This window comes from Sphaerodactylus townsendi, linkage group LG07 (assembly GCF_021028975.2).
Source record: "Sphaerodactylus townsendi isolate TG3544 linkage group LG07, MPM_Stown_v2.3, whole genome shotgun sequence".
NCBI lineage: Eukaryota > Metazoa > Chordata > Lepidosauria > Squamata > Sphaerodactylidae > Sphaerodactylus > Sphaerodactylus townsendi.
Window position 1 is genome coordinate 12,980,112 of NC_059431.1, and position 21,758 is coordinate 13,001,869.

Consider the following 21,758-nt stretch of genomic DNA (forward strand, 5'->3'; position numbering starts at 1 on the left):
TTACTAGTCTCTTAAAAATAAGGAACTAGTGATAGCATATACCTACATGGTGTAGTGGTTAAGACCAGCGGACTCTAATCTGGAGAACTGGGTTTGATTCCCCACTCCTCCACATGAAGCCTGCTGGGTGATTTTGGGCCAGTCACAGTTCTCTCAGAACTCTCCCGGCTCCTCCTACCTCACAATGTGTCTGTTATGGTGAGGGGAAGGGATGGAATCTGTAAGTCGCTTTGACACTCCTTAAAGGTAGAGAAAAAGCAGGATGTAAAAACCAACGCTTCTTCCCTTTTGGATTGCAGAAGACCCTTCTAACTCAAAAAGCAAAAAAACAAAATTTCCCTCTATTTTGATACAGGCTTCACACTCACAGTGTTTCACGAGTTCCACCAATACCTAATAGCAGACGTTCGGGGCCTAAGGCAAATATAAGCCATAGAGAACAAGGTGGGAGTTCAATGTACTGTCAAAGGCATTCCTGGTCGGAATCAGCTGACTGTTTTATCAACTGACTGTTGTGGGTTTTCTAGCCTGTGTGGCCGTAGTGTGGTAGTTTTTGCTCCAAACATTAAGATGCAGGTGAAACATTAGGAGCAAGAACTACCAGACCACGGCCACACAGACTGGGAAACCCCCAACAGCTAGCTGGGATTCCCTGTGTACAACACTGATTGTGTAACTTACGATCCTGGCCCCTTTCTTATCTCTCACTTCCCCTCAAGCTCCACAAAAAGACGCACTACAAGAGAGACGCGCTACAAGTTGCAGCACTCACCACAGTAGGTGTAAATATGGTTTGATTCCAAGAACCGGACTTTAAGGTTGTGTAAGACTGCAGGTTCGTGGAGATAACTTAACGCCGTCAGGTCATTCTCTCCCACCAAAATGTCTGGATTTCGCAGGAACGGAAGCTCATTGGCTTTGGGATTGATGGGATATTCCACGATCTGAAACGATACGGAAGAAAACGTAATGGTTACGGGAAAGGCAGCGAGAGAGAGAACTTAATGAAACCATGTTTTCCGGGCACAAAAAAGACAGAAAAATAGGGTGGCGTGGTGGTTTGGGCTCATTGAAGGAACAGGATTGTCCCAAAAAATAACAGTTGCATGCATCAGCTAGGAGAGAAGACAAATTACCAGCAGGTTAATTAATAAAGCTATTATCTCCTGATGAAGGAAGCCTTGGTCATCAAGATTTCTGTGAGGAACAAGGTAGACACGCAACATCAGAAGGAACTTCTGAACGGAATCAGCGCAGTACAAAGGAACAGGAAGAAGCTGCCTTAAGAAAATAGTATTGGGGAAGTTTTATGGTAAGATTGTTCAGGTATCCGTCCAGCAAGTATCTAGACGGCAGCCGCATATACTCTTGACACGTTCCCTGATGCACAACCAAGTTTTCCAGGAAAAGGTAGATACGTTTTCTCAAATGAAAAGATCAAATGCGTCATTGTGCCAAAGCGGACACGGCTCAGCTGGCCTCTTTATCCCCGAGAGATCCCACCTCCCGTTTTCCCAAAGAATGTGTGAAAAGAGTTATTTTGGTGTTCAGGCGCCCCAAGGTCAGAGCTAGTGAAAGATATAGCCACCTGGCTGGTCTACCCCCATCAGGCAATGGGCGCATCCTATTTTCTCTTGGGAGTAACTCGCCAGGGGTCAGCCTAGTTCTCTGCAAACGTGTTAAGTCATGAAGGTCAATAGAAACAAAAGGAAAGTCCCTTGATGTATGGCAGGCTAGTTACATATATCTTGTGACAATTACATTGAAACAAGAGCACCCTTCCATCACCCAGACACCATCTCTGTCAATACAAATTATTATAAAACTAATAAATTAGGAATGCCCCTCAATCACCAGGCAACTTCCTGACACTCTGTGATCTACAAGCTCCTCTGCCTAAGCTTGTACGATGTAATGAGCATTCTGGAAGTTCCCTTTTCTGGGAAGTCCCCCTTCCCGCTCTCCTGATCAGACTAACCCTGTCATGCCCCTAGAGCAGGGGCCTGCAACCTGCAGCTCTCCAGATGTTCATGGACTACAATTCCCATCAGCCCCTGCCAGCATGGCCAATTGGTCGTGCTGGCAGGGGCTGATGGGAATTGTAGTCCATGAACATCTAGAGAGCAGCAAGTTGCAGACCCCTGCCCTAGAGACACCCTCGCTATTTCCTTTATTTAAGCCTCAGCTGGGCACGTTAGAACGGGCTTAATTGTTTTTGTACAGTATTCTGTGGGAGGGAACGGGACCCTGTCCCTTTGAGAAGCTTCCTACAGGCAAAAGCACGATAGCATTCTTATCAGTTCGCAATTCCTGTTTTACAGTCTGTTTAGTTCAGGTGTCTAAGGAAGGCTGGAGACAGCAATATCTCAGACGTTTAAGGTGTTAGAGATCCATAGAACTCAGAGTTAGCAAATTGCAACAGAATTGCAAGGAAAAGGAGTCTAGTCCAGTGATGGCGAACCTTTTTGAGACCGAGTGCCCAAATTGCAACCCAAACCCCACCTATTTATCGCAAAGTGCCAACCCGGCAATTTAACCTGAATGCTGAGGTTTTAGTTTAGAAAAAAACGGTTGGCTCCCTCTTCCTCCGCCCCACAAGCTCGAGCAGGGGCCAGCCTGCTCTAGCCTCCAGCAAGTTCCCCGCACACCGCTCTGTGCCTCTCTAGCATCTCTGCCTCCTCTGTGCCCCCCTCCCTCCCCCGTTGGGCAGCAGCCACCGGAGCACAGGCACTGGGGGGGTGGGGGGGATGGGGGGGGGGGGGGGGGAGGGGTGGTGGGGGGGCGGGGGGTGGGCGGGGGGGGGGGTGTGGGGGGGGGGGGGTGGTGGTGGGGGGGGGGGGGGGGGGGGGGGGTTGGGGGGGGGGGGGGTGGGGGGCCGGGGGGTGTGGGGGGGGGGGGGGTTGGGGGGGGGGGGGGGTGGGGGGGGGGGGGGGGGGGGGGGGGGGGGGGTGGGGGGGGCGGGGGGTGGGGGGGGCGGGGGGTGGGGGGGGGGGGGGGTGGGGGGGGGGGGGGGTGGGGGGGGGGGGGGGTGGGGGGGGGGGGGGGTGGGGGGGGGGGGGGGTGGGGGGGGGGGGGGGTGGGGGGGGGGGGGGGTGGGGGGGGGGGGGGGTGGGGGGGGGGGGGGGTGGGGGGGGGGGGGGGTGGGGGGGGGGGGGGGTGGGGGGGGGGGGGGGTGGGGGGGGGGGGGGGTGGGGGGGGGGGGGGGTGGGGGGGGGGGGGGGTGGGGGGGGGGGGGGGTGGGGGGGGGGGGGGGTGGGGGGGGGGGGGGGTGGGGGGGGGGGGGGGTGGGGGGGGGGGGGGGTGGGGGGGGGGGGGGGTGGGGGGGGGGGGGGGTGGGGGGGGGGGGGGGTGGGGGGGGGGGGGGGTGGGGGGGGGGGGGGGTGGGGGGGGGGGGGGGTGGGGGGGGGGGGGGGTGGGGGGGGGGGGGGGTGGGGGGGGGGGGGGGTGGGGGGGGGGGGGGGTGGGGGGGGGGGGGGGTGGGGGGGGGGGGGGGTGGGGGGGGGGGGGGGTGGGGGGGGGGGGGGGTGGGGGGGGGGGGGGGTGGGGGGGGGGGGGGGTGGGGGGGGGGGGGGGTGGGGGGGGGGGGGGGTGGGGGGGGGGGGGGGTGGGGGGGGGGGGGGGTGGGGGGGGGGGGGGGTGGGGGGGGGGGGGGGTGGGGGGGGGGGGGGGTGGGGGGGGGGGGGGGTGGGGGGGGGGGGGGGTGGGGGGGGGGGGGGGTGGGGGGGGGGGGGGGTGGGGGGGGGGGGGGGTGGGGGGGGGGGGGGGTGGGGGGGGGGGGGGGTGGGGGGGGGGGGGGGTGGGGGGGGGGGGGGGTGGGGGGGGGGGGGGGTGGGGGGGGGGGGGGGTGGGGGGGGGGGGGGGTGGGGGGGGGGGGGGGTGGGGGGGGGGGGGGGTGGGGGGGGGGGGGGGTGGGGGGGGGGGGGGGTGGGGGGGGGGGGGGGTGGGGGGGGGGGGGGGTGGGGGGGGGGGGGGGTGGGGGGGGGGGGGGGTGGGGGGGGGGGGGGGTGGGGGGGGGGGGGGGTGGGGGGGGGGGGGGGTGGGGGGGGGGGGGGGTGGGGGGGGGGGGGGGTGGGGGGGGGGGGGGGTGGGGGGGGGGGGGGGTGGGGGGGGGGGGGGGTGGGGGGGGGGGGGGGTGGGGGGGGGGGGGGGTGGGGGGGGGGGGGGGTGGGGGGGGGGGGGGGTGGGGGGGGGGGGGGGTGGGGGGGGGGGGGGGTGGGGGGGGGGGGGGGTGGGGGGGGGGGGGGGTGGGGGGGGGGGGGGGTGGGGGGGGGGGGGGGTGGGGGGGGGGGGGGGTGGGGGGGGGGGGGGGTGGGGGGGGGGGGGGGTGGGGGGGGGGGGGGGTGGGGGGGGGGGGGGGTGGGGGGGGGGGGGGGTGGGGGGGGGGGGGGGTGGGGGGGGGGGGGGGTGGGGGGGGGGGGGGGTGGGGGGGGGGGGGGGTGGGGGGGGGGGGGGGTGGGGGGGGGGGGGGGTGGGGGGGGGGGGGGGTGGGGGGGGGGGGGGGTGGGGGGGGGGGGGGGTGGGGGGGGGGGGGGGTGGGGGGGGGGGGGGGTGGGGGGGGGGGGGGGTGGGGGGGGGGGGGGGTGGGGGGGGGGGGGGGTGGGGGGGGGGGGGGGTGGGGGGGGGGGGGGGTGGGGGGGGGGGGGGGTGGGGGGGGGGGGGGGTGGGGGGGGGGGGGGGTGGGGGGGGGGGGGGGTGGGGGGGGGGGGGGGTGGGGGGGGGGGGGGGTGGGGGGGGGGGGGGGTGGGGGGGGGGGGGGGTGGGGGGGGGGGGGGGTGGGGGGGGGGGGGGGTGGGGGGGGGGGGGGGTGGGGGGGGGGGGGGGTGGGGGGGGGGGGGGGTGGGGGGGGGGGGGGGTGGGGGGGGGGGGGGGTGGGGGGGGGGGGGGGTGGGGGGGGGGGGGGGTGGGGGGGGGGGGGGGTGGGGGGGGGGGGGGGTGGGGGGGGGGGGGGGTGGGGGGGGGGGGGGGTGGGGGGGGGGGGGGGTGGGGGGGGGGGGGGGTGGGGGGGGGGGGGGGTGGGGGGGGGGGGGGGTGGGGGGGGGGGGGGGTGGGGGGGGGGGGGGGTGGGGGGGGGGGGGGGTGGGGGGGGGGGGGGGTGGGGGGGGGGGGGGGTGGGGGGGGGGGGGGGTGGGGGGGGGGGGGGGTGGGGGGGGGGGGGGGTGGGGGGGGGGGGGGGTGGGGGGGGGGGGGGGTGGGGGGGGGGGGGGGTGGGGGGGGGGGGGGGTGGGGGGGGGGGGGGGTGGGGGGGGGGGGGGGTGGGGGGGGGGGGGGGTGGGGGGGGGGGGGGGTGGGGGGGGGGGGGGGTGGGGGGGGGGGGGGGTGGGGGGGGGGGGGGGTGGGGGGGGGGGGGGGTGGGGGGGGGGGGGGGTGGGGGGGGGGGGGGGTGGGGGGGGGGGGGGGTGGGGGGGGGGGGGGGTGGGGGGGGGGGGGGGTGGGGGGGGGGGGGGGTGGGGGGGGGGGGGGGTGGGGGGGGGGGGGGGTGGGGGGGGGGGGGGGTGGGGGGGGGGGGGGGTGGGGGGGGGGGGGGGTGGGGGGGGGGGGGGGTGGGGGGGGGGGGGGGTGGGGGGGGGGGGGGGTGGGGGGGGGGGGGGGTGGGGGGGGGGGGGGGTGGGGGGGGGGGGGGGTGGGGGGGGGGGGGGGTGGGGGGGGGGGGGGGTGGGGGGGGGGGGGGGTGGGGGGGGGGGGGGGTGGGGGGGGGGGGGGGTGGGGGGGGGGGGGGGTGGGGGGGGGGGGGGGTGGGGGGGGGGGGGGGTGGGGGGGGGGGGGGGTGGGGGGGGGGGGGGGTGGGGGGGGGGGGGGGTGGGGGGGGGGGGGGGTGGGGGGGGGGGGGGGTGGGGGGGGGGGGGGGTGGGGGGGGGGGGGGGTGGGGGGGGGGGGGGGTGGGGGGGGGGGGGGGTGGGGGGGGGGGGGGGTGGGGGGGGGGGGGGGTGGGGGGGGGGGGGGGTGGGGGGGGGGGGGGGTGGGGGGGGGGGGGGGTGGGGGGGGGGGGGGGTGGGGGGGGGGGGGGGTGGGGGGGGGGGGGGGTGGGGGGGGGGGGGGGTGGGGGGGGGGGGGGGTGGGGGGGGGGGGGGGTGGGGGGGGGGGGGGGTGGGGGGGGGGGGGGGTGGGGGGGGGGGGGGGTGGGGGGGGGGGGGGGTGGGGGGGGGGGGGGGTGGGGGGGGGGGGGGGTGGGGGGGGGGGGGGGTGGGGGGGGGGGGGGGTGGGGGGGGGGGGGGGTGGGGGGGGGGGGGGGTGGGGGGGGGGGGGGGTGGGGGGGGGGGGGGGTGGGGGGGGGGGGGGGTGGGGGGGGGGGGGGGTGGGGGGGGGGGGGGGTGGGGGGGGGGGGGGGTGGGGGGGGGGGGGGGTGGGGGGGGGGGGGGGTGGGGGGGGGGGGGGGTGGGGGGGGGGGGGGGTGGGGGGGGGGGGGGGTGGGGGGGGGGGGGGGTGGGGGGGGGGGGGGGTGGGGGGGGGGGGGGGTGGGGGGGGGGGGGGGTGGGGGGGGGGGGGGGTGGGGGGGGGGGGGGGTGGGGGGGGGGGGGGGTGGGGGGGGGGGGGGGTGGGGGGGGGGGGGGGTGGGGGGGGGGGGGGGTGGGGGGGGGGGGGGGTGGGGGGGGGGGGGGGTGGGGGGGGGGGGGGGTGGGGGGGGGGGGGGGTGGGGGGGGGGGGGGGTGGGGGGGGGGGGGGGTGGGGGGGGGGGGGGGTGGGGGGGGGGGGGGGTGGGGGGGGGGGGGGGTGGGGGGGGGGGGGGGTGGGGGGGGGGGGGGGTGGGGGGGGGGGGGGGTGGGGGGGGGGGGGGGTGGGGGGGGGGGGGGGTGGGGGGGGGGGGGGGTGGGGGGGGGGGGGGGTGGGGGGGGGGGGGGGTGGGGGGGGGGGGGGGTGGGGGGGGGGGGGGGTGGGGGGGGGGGGGGGTGGGGGGGGGGGGGGGTGGGGGGGGGGGGGGGTGGGGGGGGGGGGGGGTGGGGGGGGGGGGGGGTGGGGGGGGGGGGGGGTGGGGGGGGGGGGGGGTGGGGGGGGGGGGGGGTGGGGGGGGGGGGGGGTGGGGGGGGGGGGGGGTGGGGGGGGGGGGGGGTGGGGGGGGGGGGGGGTGGGGGGGGGGGGGGGTGGGGGGGGGGGGGGGTGGGGGGGGGGGGGGGTGGGGGGGGGGGGGGGTGGGGGGGGGGGGGGGTGGGGGGGGGGGGGGGTGGGGGGGGGGGGGGGTGGGGGGGGGGGGGGGTGGGGGGGGGGGGGGGTGGGGGGGGGGGGGGGTGGGGGGGGGGGGGGGTGGGGGGGGGGGGGGGTGGGGGGGGGGGGGGGTGGGGGGGGGGGGGGGTGGGGGGGGGGGGGGGTGGGGGGGGGGGGGGGTGGGGGGGGGGGGGGGTGGGGGGGGGGGGGGGTGGGGGGGGGGGGGGGTGGGGGGGGGGGGGGGTGGGGGGGGGGGGGGGTGGGGGGGGGGGGGGGTGGGGGGGGGGGGGGGTGGGGGGGGGGGGGGGTGGGGGGGGGGGGGGGTGGGGGGGGGGGGGGGTGGGGGGGGGGGGGGGTGGGGGGGGGGGGGGGTGGGGGGGGGGGGGGGTGGGGGGGGGGGGGGGTGGGGGGGGGGGGGGGTGGGGGGGGGGGGGGGTGGGGGGGGGGGGGGGTGGGGGGGGGGGGGGGTGGGGGGGGGGGGGGGTGGGGGGGGGGGGGGGTGGGGGGGGGGGGGGGTGGGGGGGGGGGGGGGTGGGGGGGGGGGGGGGTGGGGGGGGGGGGGGGTGGGGGGGGGGGGGGGTGGGGGGGGGGGGGGGTGGGGGGGGGGGGGGGTGGGGGGGGGGGGGGGTGGGGGGGGGGGGGGGTGGGGGGGGGGGGGGGTGGGGGGGGGGGGGGGTGGGGGGGGGGGGGGGTGGGGGGGGGGGGGGGTGGGGGGGGGGGGGGGTGGGGGGGGGGGGGGGTGGGGGGGGGGGGGGGTGGGGGGGGGGGGGGGTGGGGGGGGGGGGGGGTGGGGGGGGGGGGGGGTGGGGGGGGGGGGGGGTGGGGGGGGGGGGGGGTGGGGGGGGGGGGGGGTGGGGGGGGGGGGGGGTGGGGGGGGGGGGGGGTGGGGGGGGGGGGGGGTGGGGGGGGGGGGGGGTGGGGGGGGGGGGGGGTGGGGGGGGGGGGGGGTGGGGGGGGGGGGGGGTGGGGGGGGGGGGGGGTGGGGGGGGGGGGGGGTGGGGGGGGGGGGGGGTGGGGGGGGGGGGGGGTGGGGGGGGGGGGGGGTGGGGGGGGGGGGGGGTGGGGGGGGGGGGGGGTGGGGGGGGGGGGGGGTGGGGGGGGGGGGGGGTGGGGGGGGGGGGGGGTGGGGGGGGGGGGGGGTGGGGGGGGGGGGGGGTGGGGGGGGGGGGGGGTGGGGGGGGGGGGGGGTGGGGGGGGGGGGGGGTGGGGGGGGGGGGGGGTGGGGGGGGGGGGGGGTGGGGGGGGGGGGGGGTGGGGGGGGGGGGGGGTGGGGGGGGGGGGGGGTGGGGGGGGGGGGGGGTGGGGGGGGGGGGGGGTGGGGGGGGGGGGGGGTGGGGGGGGGGGGGGGTGGGGGGGGGGGGGGGTGGGGGGGGGGGGGGGTGGGGGGGGGGGGGGGTGGGGGGGGGGGGGGGTGGGGGGGGGGGGGGGTGGGGGGGGGGGGGGGTGGGGGGGGGGGGGGGTGGGGGGGGGGGGGGGTGGGGGGGGGGGGGGGTGGGGGGGGGGGGGGGTGGGGGGGGGGGGGGGTGGGGGGGGGGGGGGGTGGGGGGGGGGGGGGGTGGGGGGGGGGGGGGGTGGGGGGGGGGGGGGGTGGGGGGGGGGGGGGGTGGGGGGGGGGGGGGGTGGGGGGGGGGGGGGGTGGGGGGGGGGGGGGGTGGGGGGGGGGGGGGGTGGGGGGGGGGGGGGGTGGGGGGGGGGGGGGGTGGGGGGGGGGGGGGGTGGGGGGGGGGGGGGGTGGGGGGGGGGGGGGGTGGGGGGGGGGGGGGGTGGGGGGGGGGGGGGGTGGGGGGGGGGGGGGGTGGGGGGGGGGGGGGGTGGGGGGGGGGGGGGGTGGGGGGGGGGGGGGGTGGGGGGGGGGGGGGGTGGGGGGGGGGGGGGGTGGGGGGGGGGGGGGGTGGGGGGGGGGGGGGGTGGGGGGGGGGGGGGGTGGGGGGGGGGGGGGGTGGGGGGGGGGGGGGGTGGGGGGGGGGGGGGGTGGGGGGGGGGGGGGGTGGGGGGGGGGGGGGGTGGGGGGGGGGGGGGGTGGGGGGGGGGGGGGGTGGGGGGGGGGGGGGGTGGGGGGGGGGGGGGGTGGGGGGGGGGGGGGGTGGGGGGGGGGGGGGGTGGGGGGGGGGGGGGGTGGGGGGGGGGGGGGGTGGGGGGGGGGGGGGGTGGGGGGGGGGGGGGGTGGGGGGGGGGGGGGGTGGGGGGGGGGGGGGGTGGGGGGGGGGGGGGGTGGGGGGGGGGGGGGGTGGGGGGGGGGGGGGGTGGGGGGGGGGGGGGGTGGGGGGGGGGGGGGGTGGGGGGGGGGGGGGGTGGGGGGGGGGGGGGGTGGGGGGGGGGGGGGGTGGGGGGGGGGGGGGGTGGGGGGGGGGGGGGGTGGGGGGGGGGGGGGGTGGGGGGGGGGGGGGGTGGGGGGGGGGGGGGGTGGGGGGGGGGGGGGGTGGGGGGGGGGGGGGGTGGGGGGGGGGGGGGGTGGGGGGGGGGGGGGGTGGGGGGGGGGGGGGGTGGGGGGGGGGGGGGGTGGGGGGGGGGGGGGGTGGGGGGGGGGGGGGGTGGGGGGGGGGGGGGGTGGGGGGGGGGGGGGGTGGGGGGGGGGGGGGGTGGGGGGGGGGGGGGGTGGGGGGGGGGGGGGGTGGGGGGGGGGGGGGGTGGGGGGGGGGGGGGGTGGGGGGGGGGGGGGGTGGGGGGGGGGGGGGGTGGGGGGGGGGGGGGGTGGGGGGGGGGGGGGGTGGGGGGGGGGGGGGGTGGGGGGGGGGGGGGGTGGGGGGGGGGGGGGGTGGGGGGGGGGGGGGGTGGGGGGGGGGGGGGGTGGGGGGGGGGGGGGGTGGGGGGGGGGGGGGGTGGGGGGGGGGGGGGGTGGGGGGGGGGGGGGGTGGGGGGGGGGGGGGGTGGGGGGGGGGGGGGGTGGGGGGGGGGGGGGGTGGGGGGGGGGGGGGGTGGGGGGGGGGGGGGGTGGGGGGGGGGGGGGGTGGGGGGGGGGGGGGGTGGGGGGGGGGGGGGGTGGGGGGGGGGGGGGGTGGGGGGGGGGGGGGGTGGGGGGGGGGGGGGGTGGGGGGGGGGGGGGGTGGGGGGGGGGGGGGGTGGGGGGGGGGGGGGGTGGGGGGGGGGGGGGGTGGGGGGGGGGGGGGGTGGGGGGGGGGGGGGGTGGGGGGGGGGGGGGGTGGGGGGGGGGGGGGGTGGGGGGGGGGGGGGGTGGGGGGGGGGGGGGGTGGGGGGGGGGGGGGGTGGGGGGGGGGGGGGGTGGGGGGGGGGGGGGGTGGGGGGGGGGGGGGGTGGGGGGGGGGGGGGGTGGGGGGGGGGGGGGGTGGGGGGGGGGGGGGGTGGGGGGGGGGGGGGGTGGGGGGGGGGGGGGGTGGGGGGGGGGGGGGGTGGGGGGGGGGGGGGGTGGGGGGGGGGGGGGGTGGGGGGGGGGGGGGGTGGGGGGGGGGGGGGGTGGGGGGGGGGGGGGGTGGGGGGGGGGGGGGGTGGGGGGGGGGGGGGGTGGGGGGGGGGGGGGGTGGGGGGGGGGGGGGGTGGGGGGGGGGGGGGGTGGGGGGGGGGGGGGGTGGGGGGGGGGGGGGGTGGGGGGGGGGGGGGGTGGGGGGGGGGGGGGGTGGGGGGGGGGGGGGGTGGGGGGGGGGGGGGGTGGGGGGGGGGGGGGGTGGGGGGGGGGGGGGGTGGGGGGGGGGGGGGGTGGGGGGGGGGGGGGGTGGGGGGGGGGGGGGGTGGGGGGGGGGGGGGGTGGGGGGGGGGGGGGGTGGGGGGGGGGGGGGGTGGGGGGGGGGGGGGGTGGGGGGGGGGGGGGGTGGGGGGGGGGGGGGGTGGGGGGGGGGGGGGGTGGGGGGGGGGGGGGGTGGGGGGGGGGGGGGGTGGGGGGGGGGGGGGGTGGGGGGGGGGGGGGGTGGGGGGGGGGGGGGGTGGGGGGGGGGGGGGGTGGGGGGGGGGGGGGGTGGGGGGGGGGGGGGGTGGGGGGGGGGGGGGGTGGGGGGGGGGGGGGGTGGGGGGGGGGGGGGGTGGGGGGGGGGGGGGGTGGGGGGGGGGGGGGGTGGGGGGGGGGGGGGGTGGGGGGGGGGGGGGGTGGGGGGGGGGGGGGGTGGGGGGGGGGGGGGGTGGGGGGGGGGGGGGGTGGGGGGGGGGGGGGGTGGGGGGGGGGGGGGGTGGGGGGGGGGGGGGGTGGGGGGGGGGGGGGGTGGGGGGGGGGGGGGGTGGGGGGGGGGGGGGGTGGGGGGGGGGGGGGGTGGGGGGGGGGGGGGGTGGGGGGGGGGGGGGGTGGGGGGGGGGGGGGGTGGGGGGGGGGGGGGGTGGGGGGGGGGGGGGGTGGGGGGGGGGGGGGGTGGGGGGGGGGGGGGGTGGGGGGGGGGGGGGGTGGGGGGGGGGGGGGGTGGGGGGGGGGGGGGGTGGGGGGGGGGGGGGGTGGGGGGGGGGGGGGGTGGGGGGGGGGGGGGGTGGGGGGGGGGGGGGGTGGGGGGGGGGGGGGGTGGGGGGGGGGGGGGGTGGGGGGGGGGGGGGGTGGGGGGGGGGGGGGGTGGGGGGGGGGGGGGGTGGGGGGGGGGGGGGGTGGGGGGGGGGGGGGGTGGGGGGGGGGGGGGGTGGGGGGGGGGGGGGGTGGGGGGGGGGGGGGGTGGGGGGGGGGGGGGGTGGGGGGGGGGGGGGGTGGGGGGGGGGGGGGGTGGGGGGGGGGGGGGGTGGGGGGGGGGGGGGGTGGGGGGGGGGGGGGGTGGGGGGGGGGGGGGGTGGGGGGGGGGGGGGGTGGGGGGGGGGGGGGGTGGGGGGGGGGGGGGGTGGGGGGGGGGGGGGGTGGGGGGGGGGGGGGGTGGGGGGGGGGGGGGGTGGGGGGGGGGGGGGGTGGGGGGGGGGGGGGGTGGGGGGGGGGGGGGGTGGGGGGGGGGGGGGGTGGGGGGGGGGGGGGGTGGGGGGGGGGGGGGGTGGGGGGGGGGGGGGGTGGGGGGGGGGGGGGGTGGGGGGGGGGGGGGGTGGGGGGGGGGGGGGGTGGGGGGGGGGGGGGGTGGGGGGGGGGGGGGGTGGGGGGGGGGGGGGGTGGGGGGGGGGGGGGGTGGGGGGGGGGGGGGGTGGGGGGGGGGGGGGGTGGGGGGGGGGGGGGGTGGGGGGGGGGGGGGGTGGGGGGGGGGGGGGGTGGGGGGGGGGGGGGGTGGGGGGGGGGGGGGGTGGGGGGGGGGGGGGGTGGGGGGGGGGGGGGGTGGGGGGGGGGGGGGGTGGGGGGGGGGGGGGGTGGGGGGGGGGGGGGGTGGGGGGGGGGGGGGGTGGGGGGGGGGGGGGGTGGGGGGGGGGGGGGGTGGGGGGGGGGGGGGGTGGGGGGGGGGGGGGGTGGGGGGGGGGGGGGGTGGGGGGGGGGGGGGGTGGGGGGGGGGGGGGGTGGGGGGGGGGGGGGGTGGGGGGGGGGGGGGGTGGGGGGGGGGGGGGGTGGGGGGGGGGGGGGGTGGGGGGGGGGGGGGGTGGGGGGGGGGGGGGGTGGGGGGGGGGGGGGGTGGGGGGGGGGGGGGGTGGGGGGGGGGGGGGGTGGGGGGGGGGGGGGGTGGGGGGGGGGGGGGGTGGGGGGGGGGGGGGGTGGGGGGGGGGGGGGGTGGGGGGGGGGGGGGGTGGGGGGGGGGGGGGGTGGGGGGGGGGGGGGGTGGGGGGGGGGGGGGGTGGGGGGGGGGGGGGGTGGGGGGGGGGGGGGGTGGGGGGGGGGGGGGGTGGGGGGGGGGGGGGGTGGGGGGGGGGGGGGGTGGGGGGGGGGGGGGGTGGGGGGGGGGGGGGGTGGGGGGGGGGGGGGGTGGGGGGGGGGGGGGGTGGGGGGGGGGGGGGGTGGGGGGGGGGGGGGGTGGGGGGGGGGGGGGGTGGGGGGGGGGGGGGGTGGGGGGGGGGGGGGGTGGGGGGGGGGGGGGGTGGGGGGGGGGGGGGGTGGGGGGGGGGGGGGGTGGGGGGGGGGGGGGGTGGGGGGGGGGGGGGGTGGGGGGGGGGGGGGGTGGGGGGGGGGGGGGGTGGGGGGGGGGGGGGGTGGGGGGGGGGGGGGGTGGGGGGGGGGGGGGGTGGGGGGGGGGGGGGGTGGGGGGGGGGGGGGGTGGGGGGGGGGGGGGGTGGGGGGGGGGGGGGGTGGGGGGGGGGGGGGGTGGGGGGGGGGGGGGGTGGGGGGGGGGGGGGGTGGGGGGGGGGGGGGGTGGGGGGGGGGGGGGGTGGGGGGGGGGGGGGGTGGGGGGGGGGGGGGGTGGGGGGGGGGGGGGGTGGGGGGGGGGGGGGGTGGGGGGGGGGGGGGGTGGGGGGGGGGGGGGGTGGGGGGGGGGGGGGGTGGGGGGGGGGGGGGGTGGGGGGGGGGGGGGGTGGGGGGGGGGGGGGGTGGGGGGGGGGGGGGGTGGGGGGGGGGGGGGGTGGGGGGGGGGGGGGGTGGGGGGGGGGGGGGGTGGGGGGGGGGGGGGGTGGGGGGGGGGGGGGGTGGGGGGGGGGGGGGGTGGGGGGGGGGGGGGGTGGGGGGGGGGGGGGGTGGGGGGGGGGGGGGGTGGGGGGGGGGGGGGGTGGGGGGGGGGGGGGGTGGGGGGGGGGGGGGGTGGGGGGGGGGGGGGGTGGGGGGGGGGGGGGGTGGGGGGGGGGGGGGGTGGGGGGGGGGGGGGGTGGGGGGGGGGGGGGGTGGGGGGGGGGGGGGGTGGGGGGGGGGGGGGGTGGGGGGGGGGGGGGGTGGGGGGGGGGGGGGGTGGGGGGGGGGGGGGGTGGGGGGGGGGGGGGGTGGGGGGGGGGGGGGGTGGGGGGGGGGGGGGGTGGGGGGGGGGGGGGGTGGGGGGGGGGGGGGGTGGGGGGGGGGGGGGGTGGGGGGGGGGGGGGGTGGGGGGGGGGGGGGGTGGGGGGGGGGGGGGGTGGGGGGGGGGGGGGGTGGGGGGGGGGGGGGGTGGGGGGGGGGGGGGGTGGGGGGGGGGGGGGGTGGGGGGGGGGGGGGGTGGGGGGGGGGGGGGGTGGGGGGGGGGGGGGGTGGGGGGGGGGGGGGGTGGGGGGGGGGGGGGGTGGGGGGGGGGGGGGGTGGGGGGGGGGGGGGGTGGGGGGGGGGGGGGGTGGGGGGGGGGGGGGGTGGGGGGGGGGGGGGGTGGGGGGGGGGGGGGGTGGGGGGGGGGGGGGGTGGGGGGGGGGGGGGGTGGGGGGGGGGGGGGGTGGGGGGGGGGGGGGGTGGGGGGGGGGGGGGGTGGGGGGGGGGGGGGGTGGGGGGGGGGGGGGGTGGGGGGGGGGGGGGGTGGGGGGGGGGGGGGGTGGGGGGGGGGGGGGGTGGGGGGGGGGGGGGGTGGGGGGGGGGGGGGGTGGGGGGGGGGGGGGGTGGGGGGGGGGGGGGGTGGGGGGGGGGGGGGGTGGGGGGGGGGGGGGGTGGGGGGGGGGGGGGGTGGGGGGGGGGGGGGGTGGGGGGGGGGGGGGGTGGGGGGGGGGGGGGGTGGGGGGGGGGGGGGGTGGGGGGGGGGGGGGGTGGGGGGGGGGGGGGGTGGGGGGGGGGGGGGGTGGGGGGGGGGGGGGGTGGGGGGGGGGGGGGGTGGGGGGGGGGGGGGGTGGGGGGGGGGGGGGGTGGGGGGGGGGGGGGGTGGGGGGGGGGGGGGGTGGGGGGGGGGGGGGGTGGGGGGGGGGGGGGGTGGGGGGGGGGGGGGGTGGGGGGGGGGGGGGGTGGGGGGGGGGGGGGGTGGGGGGGGGGGGGGGTGGGGGGGGGGGGGGGTGGGGGGGGGGGGGGGTGGGGGGGGGGGGGGGTGGGGGGGGGGGGGGGTGGGGGGGGGGGGGGGTGGGGGGGGGGGGGGGTGGGGGGGGGGGGGGGTGGGGGGGGGGGGGGGTGGGGGGGGGGGGGGGTGGGGGGGGGGGGGGGTGGGGGGGGGGGGGGGTGGGGGGGGGGGGGGGTGGGGGGGGGGGGGGGTGGGGGGGGGGGGGGGTGGGGGGGGGGGGGGGTGGGGGGGGGGGGGGGTGGGGGGGGGGGGGGGTGGGGGGGGGGGGGGGTGGGGGGGGGGGGGGGTGGGGGGGGGGGGGGGTGGGGGGGGGGGGGGGTGGGGGGGGGGGGGGGTGGGGGGGGGGGGGGGTGGGGGGGGGGGGGGGTGGGGGGGGGGGGGGGTGGGGGGGGGGGGGGGTGGGGGGGGGGGGGGGTGGGGGGGGGGGGGGGTGGGGGGGGGGGGGGGTGGGGGGGGGGGGGGGTGGGGGGGGGGGGGGGTGGGGGGGGGGGGGGGTGGGGGGGGGGGGGGGTGGGGGGGGGGGGGGGTGGGGGGGGGGGGGGGTGGGGGGGGGGGGGGGTGGGGGGGGGGGGGGGTGGGGGGGGGGGGGGGTGGGGGGGGGGGGGGGTGGGGGGGGGGGGGGGTGGGGGGGGGGGGGGGTGGGGGGGGGGGGGGGTGGGGGGGGGGGGGGGTGGGGGGGGGGGGGGGTGGGGGGGGGGGGGGGTGGGGGGGGGGGGGGGTGGGGGGGGGGGGGGGTGGGGGGGGGGGGGGGTGGGGGGGGGGGGGGGTGGGGGGGGGGGGGGGTGGGGGGGGGGGGGGGTGGGGGGGGGGGGGGGTGGGGGGGGGGGGGGGTGGGGGGGGGGGGGGGTGGGGGGGGGGGGGGGTGGGGGGGGGGGGGGGTGGGGGGGGGGGGGGGTGGGGGGGGGGGGGGGTGGGGGGGGGGGGGGGTGGGGGGGGGGGGGGGTGGGGGGGGGGGGGGGTGGGGGGGGGGGGGGGTGGGGGGGGGGGGGGGTGGGGGGGGGGGGGGGTGGGGGGGGGGGGGGGTGGGGGGGGGGGGGGGTGGGGGGGGGGGGGGGTGGGGGGGGGGGGGGGTGGGGGGGGGGGGGGGTGGGGGGGGGGGGGGGTGGGGGGGGGGGGGGGTGGGGGGGGGGGGGGGTGGGGGGGGGGGGGGGTGGGGGGGGGGGGGGGTGGGGGGGGGGGGGGGTGGGGGGGGGGGGGGGTGGGGGGGGGGGGGGGTGGGGGGGGGGGGGGGTGGGGGGGGGGGGGGGTGGGGGGGGGGGGGGGTGGGGGGGGGGGGGGGTGGGGGGGGGGGGGGGTGGGGGGGGGGGGGGGTGGGGGGGGGGGGGGGTGGGGGGGGGGGGGGGTGGGGGGGGGGGGGGGTGGGGGGGGGGGGGGGTGGGGGGGGGGGGGGGTGGGGGGGGGGGGGGGTGGGGGGGGGGGGGGGTGGGGGGGGGGGGGGGTGGGGGGGGGGGGGGGTGGGGGGGGGGGGGGGTGGGGGGGGGGGGGGGTGGGGGGGGGGGGGGGTGGGGGGGGGGGGGGGTGGGGGGGGGGGGGGGTGGGGGGGGGGGGGGGTGGGGGGGGGGGGGGGTGGGGGGGGGGGGGGGTGGGGGGGGGGGGGGGTGGGGGGGGGGGGGGGTGGGGGGGGGGGGGGGTGGGGGGGGGGGGGGGTGGGGGGGGGGGGGGGTGGGGGGGGGGGGGGGTGGGGGGGGGGGGGGGTGGGGGGGGGGGGGGGTGGGGGGGGGGGGGGGTGGGGGGGGGGGGGGGTGGGGGGGGGGGGGGGTGGGGGGGGGGGGGGGTGGGGGGGGGGGGGGGTGGGGGGGGGGGGGGGTGGGGGGGGGGGGGGGTGGGGGGGGGGGGGGGTGGGGGGGGGGGGGGGTGGGGGGGGGGGGGGGTGGGGGGGGGGGGGGGTGGGGGGGGGGGGGGGTGGGGGGGGGGGGGGGTGGGGGGGGGGGGGGGTGGGGGGGGGGGGGGGTGGGGGGGGGGGGGGGTGGGGGGGGGGGGGGGTGGGGGGGGGGGGGGGTGGGGGGGGGGGGGGGTGGGGGGGGGGGGGGGTGGGGGGGGGGGGGGGTGGGGGGGGGGGGGGGTGGGGGGGGGGGGGGGTGGGGGGGGGGGGGGGTGGGGGGGGGGGGGGGTGGGGGGGGGGGGGGGTGGGGGGGGGGGGGGGTGGGGGGGGGGGGGGGTGGGGGGGGGGGGGGGTGGGGGGGGGGGGGGGTGGGGGGGGGGGGGGGTGGGGGGGGGGGGGGGTGGGGGGGGGGGGGGGTGGGGGGGGGGGGGGGTGGGGGGGGGGGGGGGTGGGGGGGGGGGGGGGTGGGGGGGGGGGGGGGTGGGGGGGGGGGGGGGTGGGGGGGGGGGGGGGTGGGGGGGGGGGGGGGTGGGGGGGGGGGGGGGTGGGGGGGGGGGGGGGTGGGGGGGGGGGGGGGTGGGGGGGGGGGGGGGTGGGGGGGGGGGGGGGTGGGGGGGGGGGGGGGTGGGGGGGGGGGGGGGTGGGGGGGGGGGGGGGTGGGGGGGGGGGGGGGTGGGGGGGGGGGGGGGTGGGGGGGGGGGGGGGTGGGGGGGGGGGGGGGTGGGGGGGGGGGGGGGTGGGGGGGGGGGGGGGTGGGGGGGGGGGGGGGTGGGGGGGGGGGGGGGTGGGGGGGGGGGGGGGTGGGGGGGGGGGGGGGTGGGGGGGGGGGGGGGTGGGGGGGGGGGGGGGTGGGGGGGGGGGGGGGTGGGGGGGGGGGGGGGTGGGGGGGGGGGGGGGTGGGGGGGGGGGGGGGTGGGGGGGGGGGGGGGTGGGGGGGGGGGGGGGTGGGGGGGGGGGGGGGTGGGGGGGGGGGGGGGTGGGGGGGGGGGGGGGTGGGGGGGGGGGGGGGTGGGGGGGGGGGGGGGTGGGGGGGGGGGGGGGTGGGGGGGGGGGGGGGTGGGGGGGGGGGGGGGTGGGGGGGGGGGGGGGTGGGGGGGGGGGGGGGTGGGGGGGGGGGGGGGTGGGGGGGGGGGGGGGTGGGGGGGGGGGGGGGTGGGGGGGGGGGGGGGTGGGGGGGGGGGGGGGTGGGGGGGGGGGGGGGTGGGGGGGGGGGGGGGTGGGGGGGGGGGGGGGTGGGGGGGGGGGGGGGTGGGGGGGGGGGGGGGTGGGGGGGGGGGGGGGTGGGGGGGGGGGGGGGTGGGGGGGGGGGGGGGTGGGGGGGGGGGGGGGTGGGGGGGGGGGGGGGTGGGGGGGGGGGGGGGTGGGGGGGGGGGGGGGTGGGGGGGGGGGGGGGTGGGGGGGGGGGGGGGTGGGGGGGGGGGGGGGTGGGGGGGGGGGGGGGTGGGGGGGGGGGGGGGTGGGGGGGGGGGGGGGTGGGGGGGGGGGGGGGTGGGGGGGGGGGGGGGTGGGGGGGGGGGGGGGTGGGGGGGGGGGGGGGTGGGGGGGGGGGGGGGTGGGGGGGGGGGGGGGTGGGGGGGGGGGGGGGTGGGGGGGGGGGGGGGTGGGGGGGGGGGGGGGTGGGGGGGGGGGGGGGTGGGGGGGGGGGGGGGTGGGGGGGGGGGGGGGTGGGGGGGGGGGGGGGTGGGGGGGGGGGGGGGTGGGGGGGGGGGGGGGTGGGGGGGGGGGGGGGTGGGGGGGGGGGGGGGTGGGGGGGGGGGGGGGTGGGGGGGGGGGGGGGTGGGGGGGGGGGGGGGTGGGGGGGGGGGGGGGTGGGGGGGGGGGGGGGTGGGGGGGGGGGGGGGTGGGGGGGGGGGGGGGTGGGGGGGGGGGGGGGTGGGGGGGGGGGGGGGTGGGGGGGGGGGGGGGTGGGGGGGGGGGGGGGTGGGGGGGGGGGGGGGTGGGGGGGGGGGGGGGTGGGGGGGGGGGGGGGTGGGGGGGGGGGGGGGTGGGGGGGGGGGGGGGTGGGGGGGGGGGGGGGTGGGGGGGGGGGGGGGTGGGGGGGGGGGGGGGTGGGGGGGGGGGGGGGTGGGGGGGGGGGGGGGTGGGGGGGGGGGGGGGTGGGGGGGGGGGGGGGTGGGGGGGGGGGGGGGTGGGGGGGGGGGGGGGTGGGGGGGGGGGGGGGTGGGGGGGGGGGGGGGTGGGGGGGGGGGGGGGTGGGGGGGGGGGGGGGTGGGGGGGGGGGGGGGTGGGGGGGGGGGGGGGTGGGGGGGGGGGGGGGTGGGGGGGGGGGGGGGTGGGGGGGGGGGGGGGTGGGGGGGGGGGGGGGTGGGGGGGGGGGGGGGTGGGGGGGGGGGGGGGTGGGGGGGGGGGGGGGTGGGGGGGGGGGGGGGTGGGGGGGGGGGGGGGTGGGGGGGGGGGGGGGTGGGGGGGGGGGGGGGTGGGGGGGGGGGGGGGTGGGGGGGGGGGGGGGTGGGGGGGGGGGGGGGTGGGGGGGGGGGGGGGTGGGGGGGGGGGGGGGTGGGGGGGGGGGGGGGTGGGGGGGGGGGGGGGTGGGGGGGGGGGGGGGTGGGGGGGGGGGGGGGTGGGGGGGGGGGGGGGTGGGGGGGGGGGGGGGTGGGGGGGGGGGGGGGTGGGGGGGGGGGGGGGTGGGGGGGGGGGGGGGTGGGGGGGGGGGGGGGTGGGGGGGGGGGGGGGTGGGGGGGGGGGGGGGTGGGGGGGGGGGGGGGTGGGGGGGGGGGGGGGTGGGGGGGGGGGGGGGTGGGGGGGGGGGGGGGTGGGGGGGGGGGGGGGTGGGGGGGGGGGGGGGTGGGGGGGGGGGGGGGTGGGGGGGGGGGGGGGTGGGGGGGGGGGGGGGTGGGGGGGGGGGGGGGTGGGGGGGGGGGGGGGTGGGGGGGGGGGGGGGTGGGGGGGGGGGGGGGTGGGGGGGGGGGGGGGTGGGGGGGGGGGGGGGTGGGGGGGGGGGGGGGTGGGGGGGGGGGGGGGTGGGGGGGGGGGGGGGTGGGGGGGGGGGGGGGTGGGGGGGGGGGGGGGTGGGGGGGGGGGGGGGTGGGGGGGGGGGGGGGTGGGGGGGGGGGGGGGTGGGGGGGGGGGGGGGTGGGGGGGGGGGGGGGTGGGGGGGGGGGGGGGTGGGGGGGGGGGGGGGTGGGGGGGGGGGGGGGTGGGGGGGGGGGGGGGTGGGGGGGGGGGGGGGTGGGGGGGGGGGGGGGTGGGGGGGGGGGGGGGTGGGGGGGGGGGGGGGTGGGGGGGGGGGGGGGTGGGGGGGGGGGGGGGTGGGGGGGGGGGGGGGTGGGGGGGGGGGGGGGTGGGGGGGGGGGGGGGTGGGGGGGGGGGGGGGTGGGGGGGGGGGGGGGTGGGGGGGGGGGGGGGTGGGGGGGGGGGGGGGTGGGGGGGGGGGGGGGTGGGGGGGGGGGGGGGTGGGGGGGGGGGGGGGTGGGGGGGGGGGGGGGTGGGGGGGGGGGGGGGTGGGGGGGGGGGGGGGTGGGGGGGGGGGGGGGTGGGGGGGGGGGGGGGTGGGGGGGGGGGGGGGTGGGGGGGGGGGGGGGTGGGGGGGGGGGGGGGTGGGGGGGGGGGGGGGTGGGGGGGGGGGGGGGTGGGGGGGGGGGGGGGTGGGGGGGGGGGGGGGTGGGGGGGGGGGGGGGTGGGGGGGGGGGGGGGTGGGGGGGGGGGGGGGTGGGGGGGGGGGGGGGTGGGGGGGGGGGGGGGTGGGGGGGGGGGGGGGTGGGGGGGGGGGGGGGTGGGGGGGGGGGGGGGTGGGGGGGGGGGGGGGTGGGGGGGGGGGGGGGTGGGGGGGGGGGGGGGTGGGGGGGGGGGGGGGTGGGGGGGGGGGGGGGTGGGGGGGGGGGGGGGTGGGGGGGGGGGGGGGTGGGGGGGGGGGGGGGTGGGGGGGGGGGGGGGTGGGGGGGGGGGGGGGTGGGGGGGGGGGGGGGTGGGGGGGGGGGGGGGTGGGGGGGGGGGGGGGTGGGGGGGGGGGGGGGTGGGGGGGGGGGGGGGTGGGGGGGGGGGGGGGTGGGGGGGGGGGGGGGTGGGGGGGGGGGGGGGTGGGGGGGGGGGGGGGTGGGGGGGGGGGGGGGTGGGGGGGGGGGGGGGTGGGGGGGGGGGGGGGTGGGGGGGGGGGGGGGTGGGGGGGGGGGGGGGTGGGGGGGGGGGGGGGTGGGGGGGGGGGGGGGTGGGGGGGGGGGGGGGTGGGGGGGGGGGGGGGTGGGGGGGGGGGGGGGTGGGGGGGGGGGGGGGTGGGGGGGGGGGGGGGTGGGGGGGGGGGGGGGTGGGGGGGGGGGGGGGTGGGGGGGGGGGGGGGTGGGGGGGGGGGGGGGTGGGGGGGGGGGGGGGTGGGGGGGGGGGGGGGTGGGGGGGGGGGGGGGTGGGGGGGGGGGGGGGTGGGGGGGGGGGGGGGTGGGGGGGGGGGGGGGTGGGGGGGGGGGGGGGTGGGGGGGGGGGGGGGTGGGGGGGGGGGGGGGTGGGGGGGGGGGGGGGTGGGGGGGGGGGGGGGTGGGGGGGGGGGGGGGTGGGGGGGGGGGGGGGTGGGGGGGGGGGGGGGTGGGGGGGGGGGGGGGTGGGGGGGGGGGGGGGTGGGGGGGGGGGGGGGTGGGGGGGGGGGGGGGTGGGGGGGGGGGGGGGTGGGGGGGGGGGGGGGTGGGGGGGGGGGGGGGTGGGGGGGGGGGGGGGTGGGGGGGGGGGGGGGTGGGGGGGGGGGGGGGTGGGGGGGGGGGGGGGTGGGGGGGGGGGGGGGTGGGGGGGGGGGGGGGTGGGGGGGGGGGGGGGTGGGGGGGGGGGGGGGTGGGGGGGGGGGGGGGTGGGGGGGGGGGGGGGTGGGGGGGGGGGGGGGTGGGGGGGGGGGGGGGTGGGGGGGGGGGGGGGTGGGGGGGGGGGGGGGTGGGGGGGGGGGGGGGTGGGGGGGGGGGGGGGTGGGGGGGGGGGGGGGTGGGGGGGGGGGGGGGTGGGGGGGGGGGGGGGTGGGGGGGGGGGGGGGTGGGGGGGGGGGGGGGTGGGGGGGGGGGGGGGTGGGGGGGGGGGGGGGTGGGGGGGGGGGGGGGTGGGGGGGGGGGGGGGTGGGGGGGGGGGGGGGTGGGGGGGGGGGGGGGTGGGGGGGGGGGGGGGTGGGGGGGGGGGGGGGTGGGGGGGGGGGGGGGTGGGGGGGGGGGGGGGTGGGGGGGGGGGGGGGTGGGGGGGGGGGGGGGTGGGGGGGG

At 87.9% G+C, this 21,758-nt stretch overlaps 1 protein-coding gene across 1 annotated transcript in view; it reads right to left on the bottom strand.

Annotated features, from left to right (window-relative positions):
- LOC125436941 (unconventional myosin-Vb-like) overlaps positions 1–21,758 on the bottom strand; it is a 140,691-nt gene that overhangs the window by 15,366 nt on the left and 103,567 nt on the right. Inside the window, exon 3 of the mRNA XM_048504324.1 lies at positions 773–944. Within this exon, the coding sequence (XP_048360281.1) occupies positions 773–944 (172 nt within the window). The remainder of the gene's footprint in view (positions 1–772; positions 945–21,758) is intronic.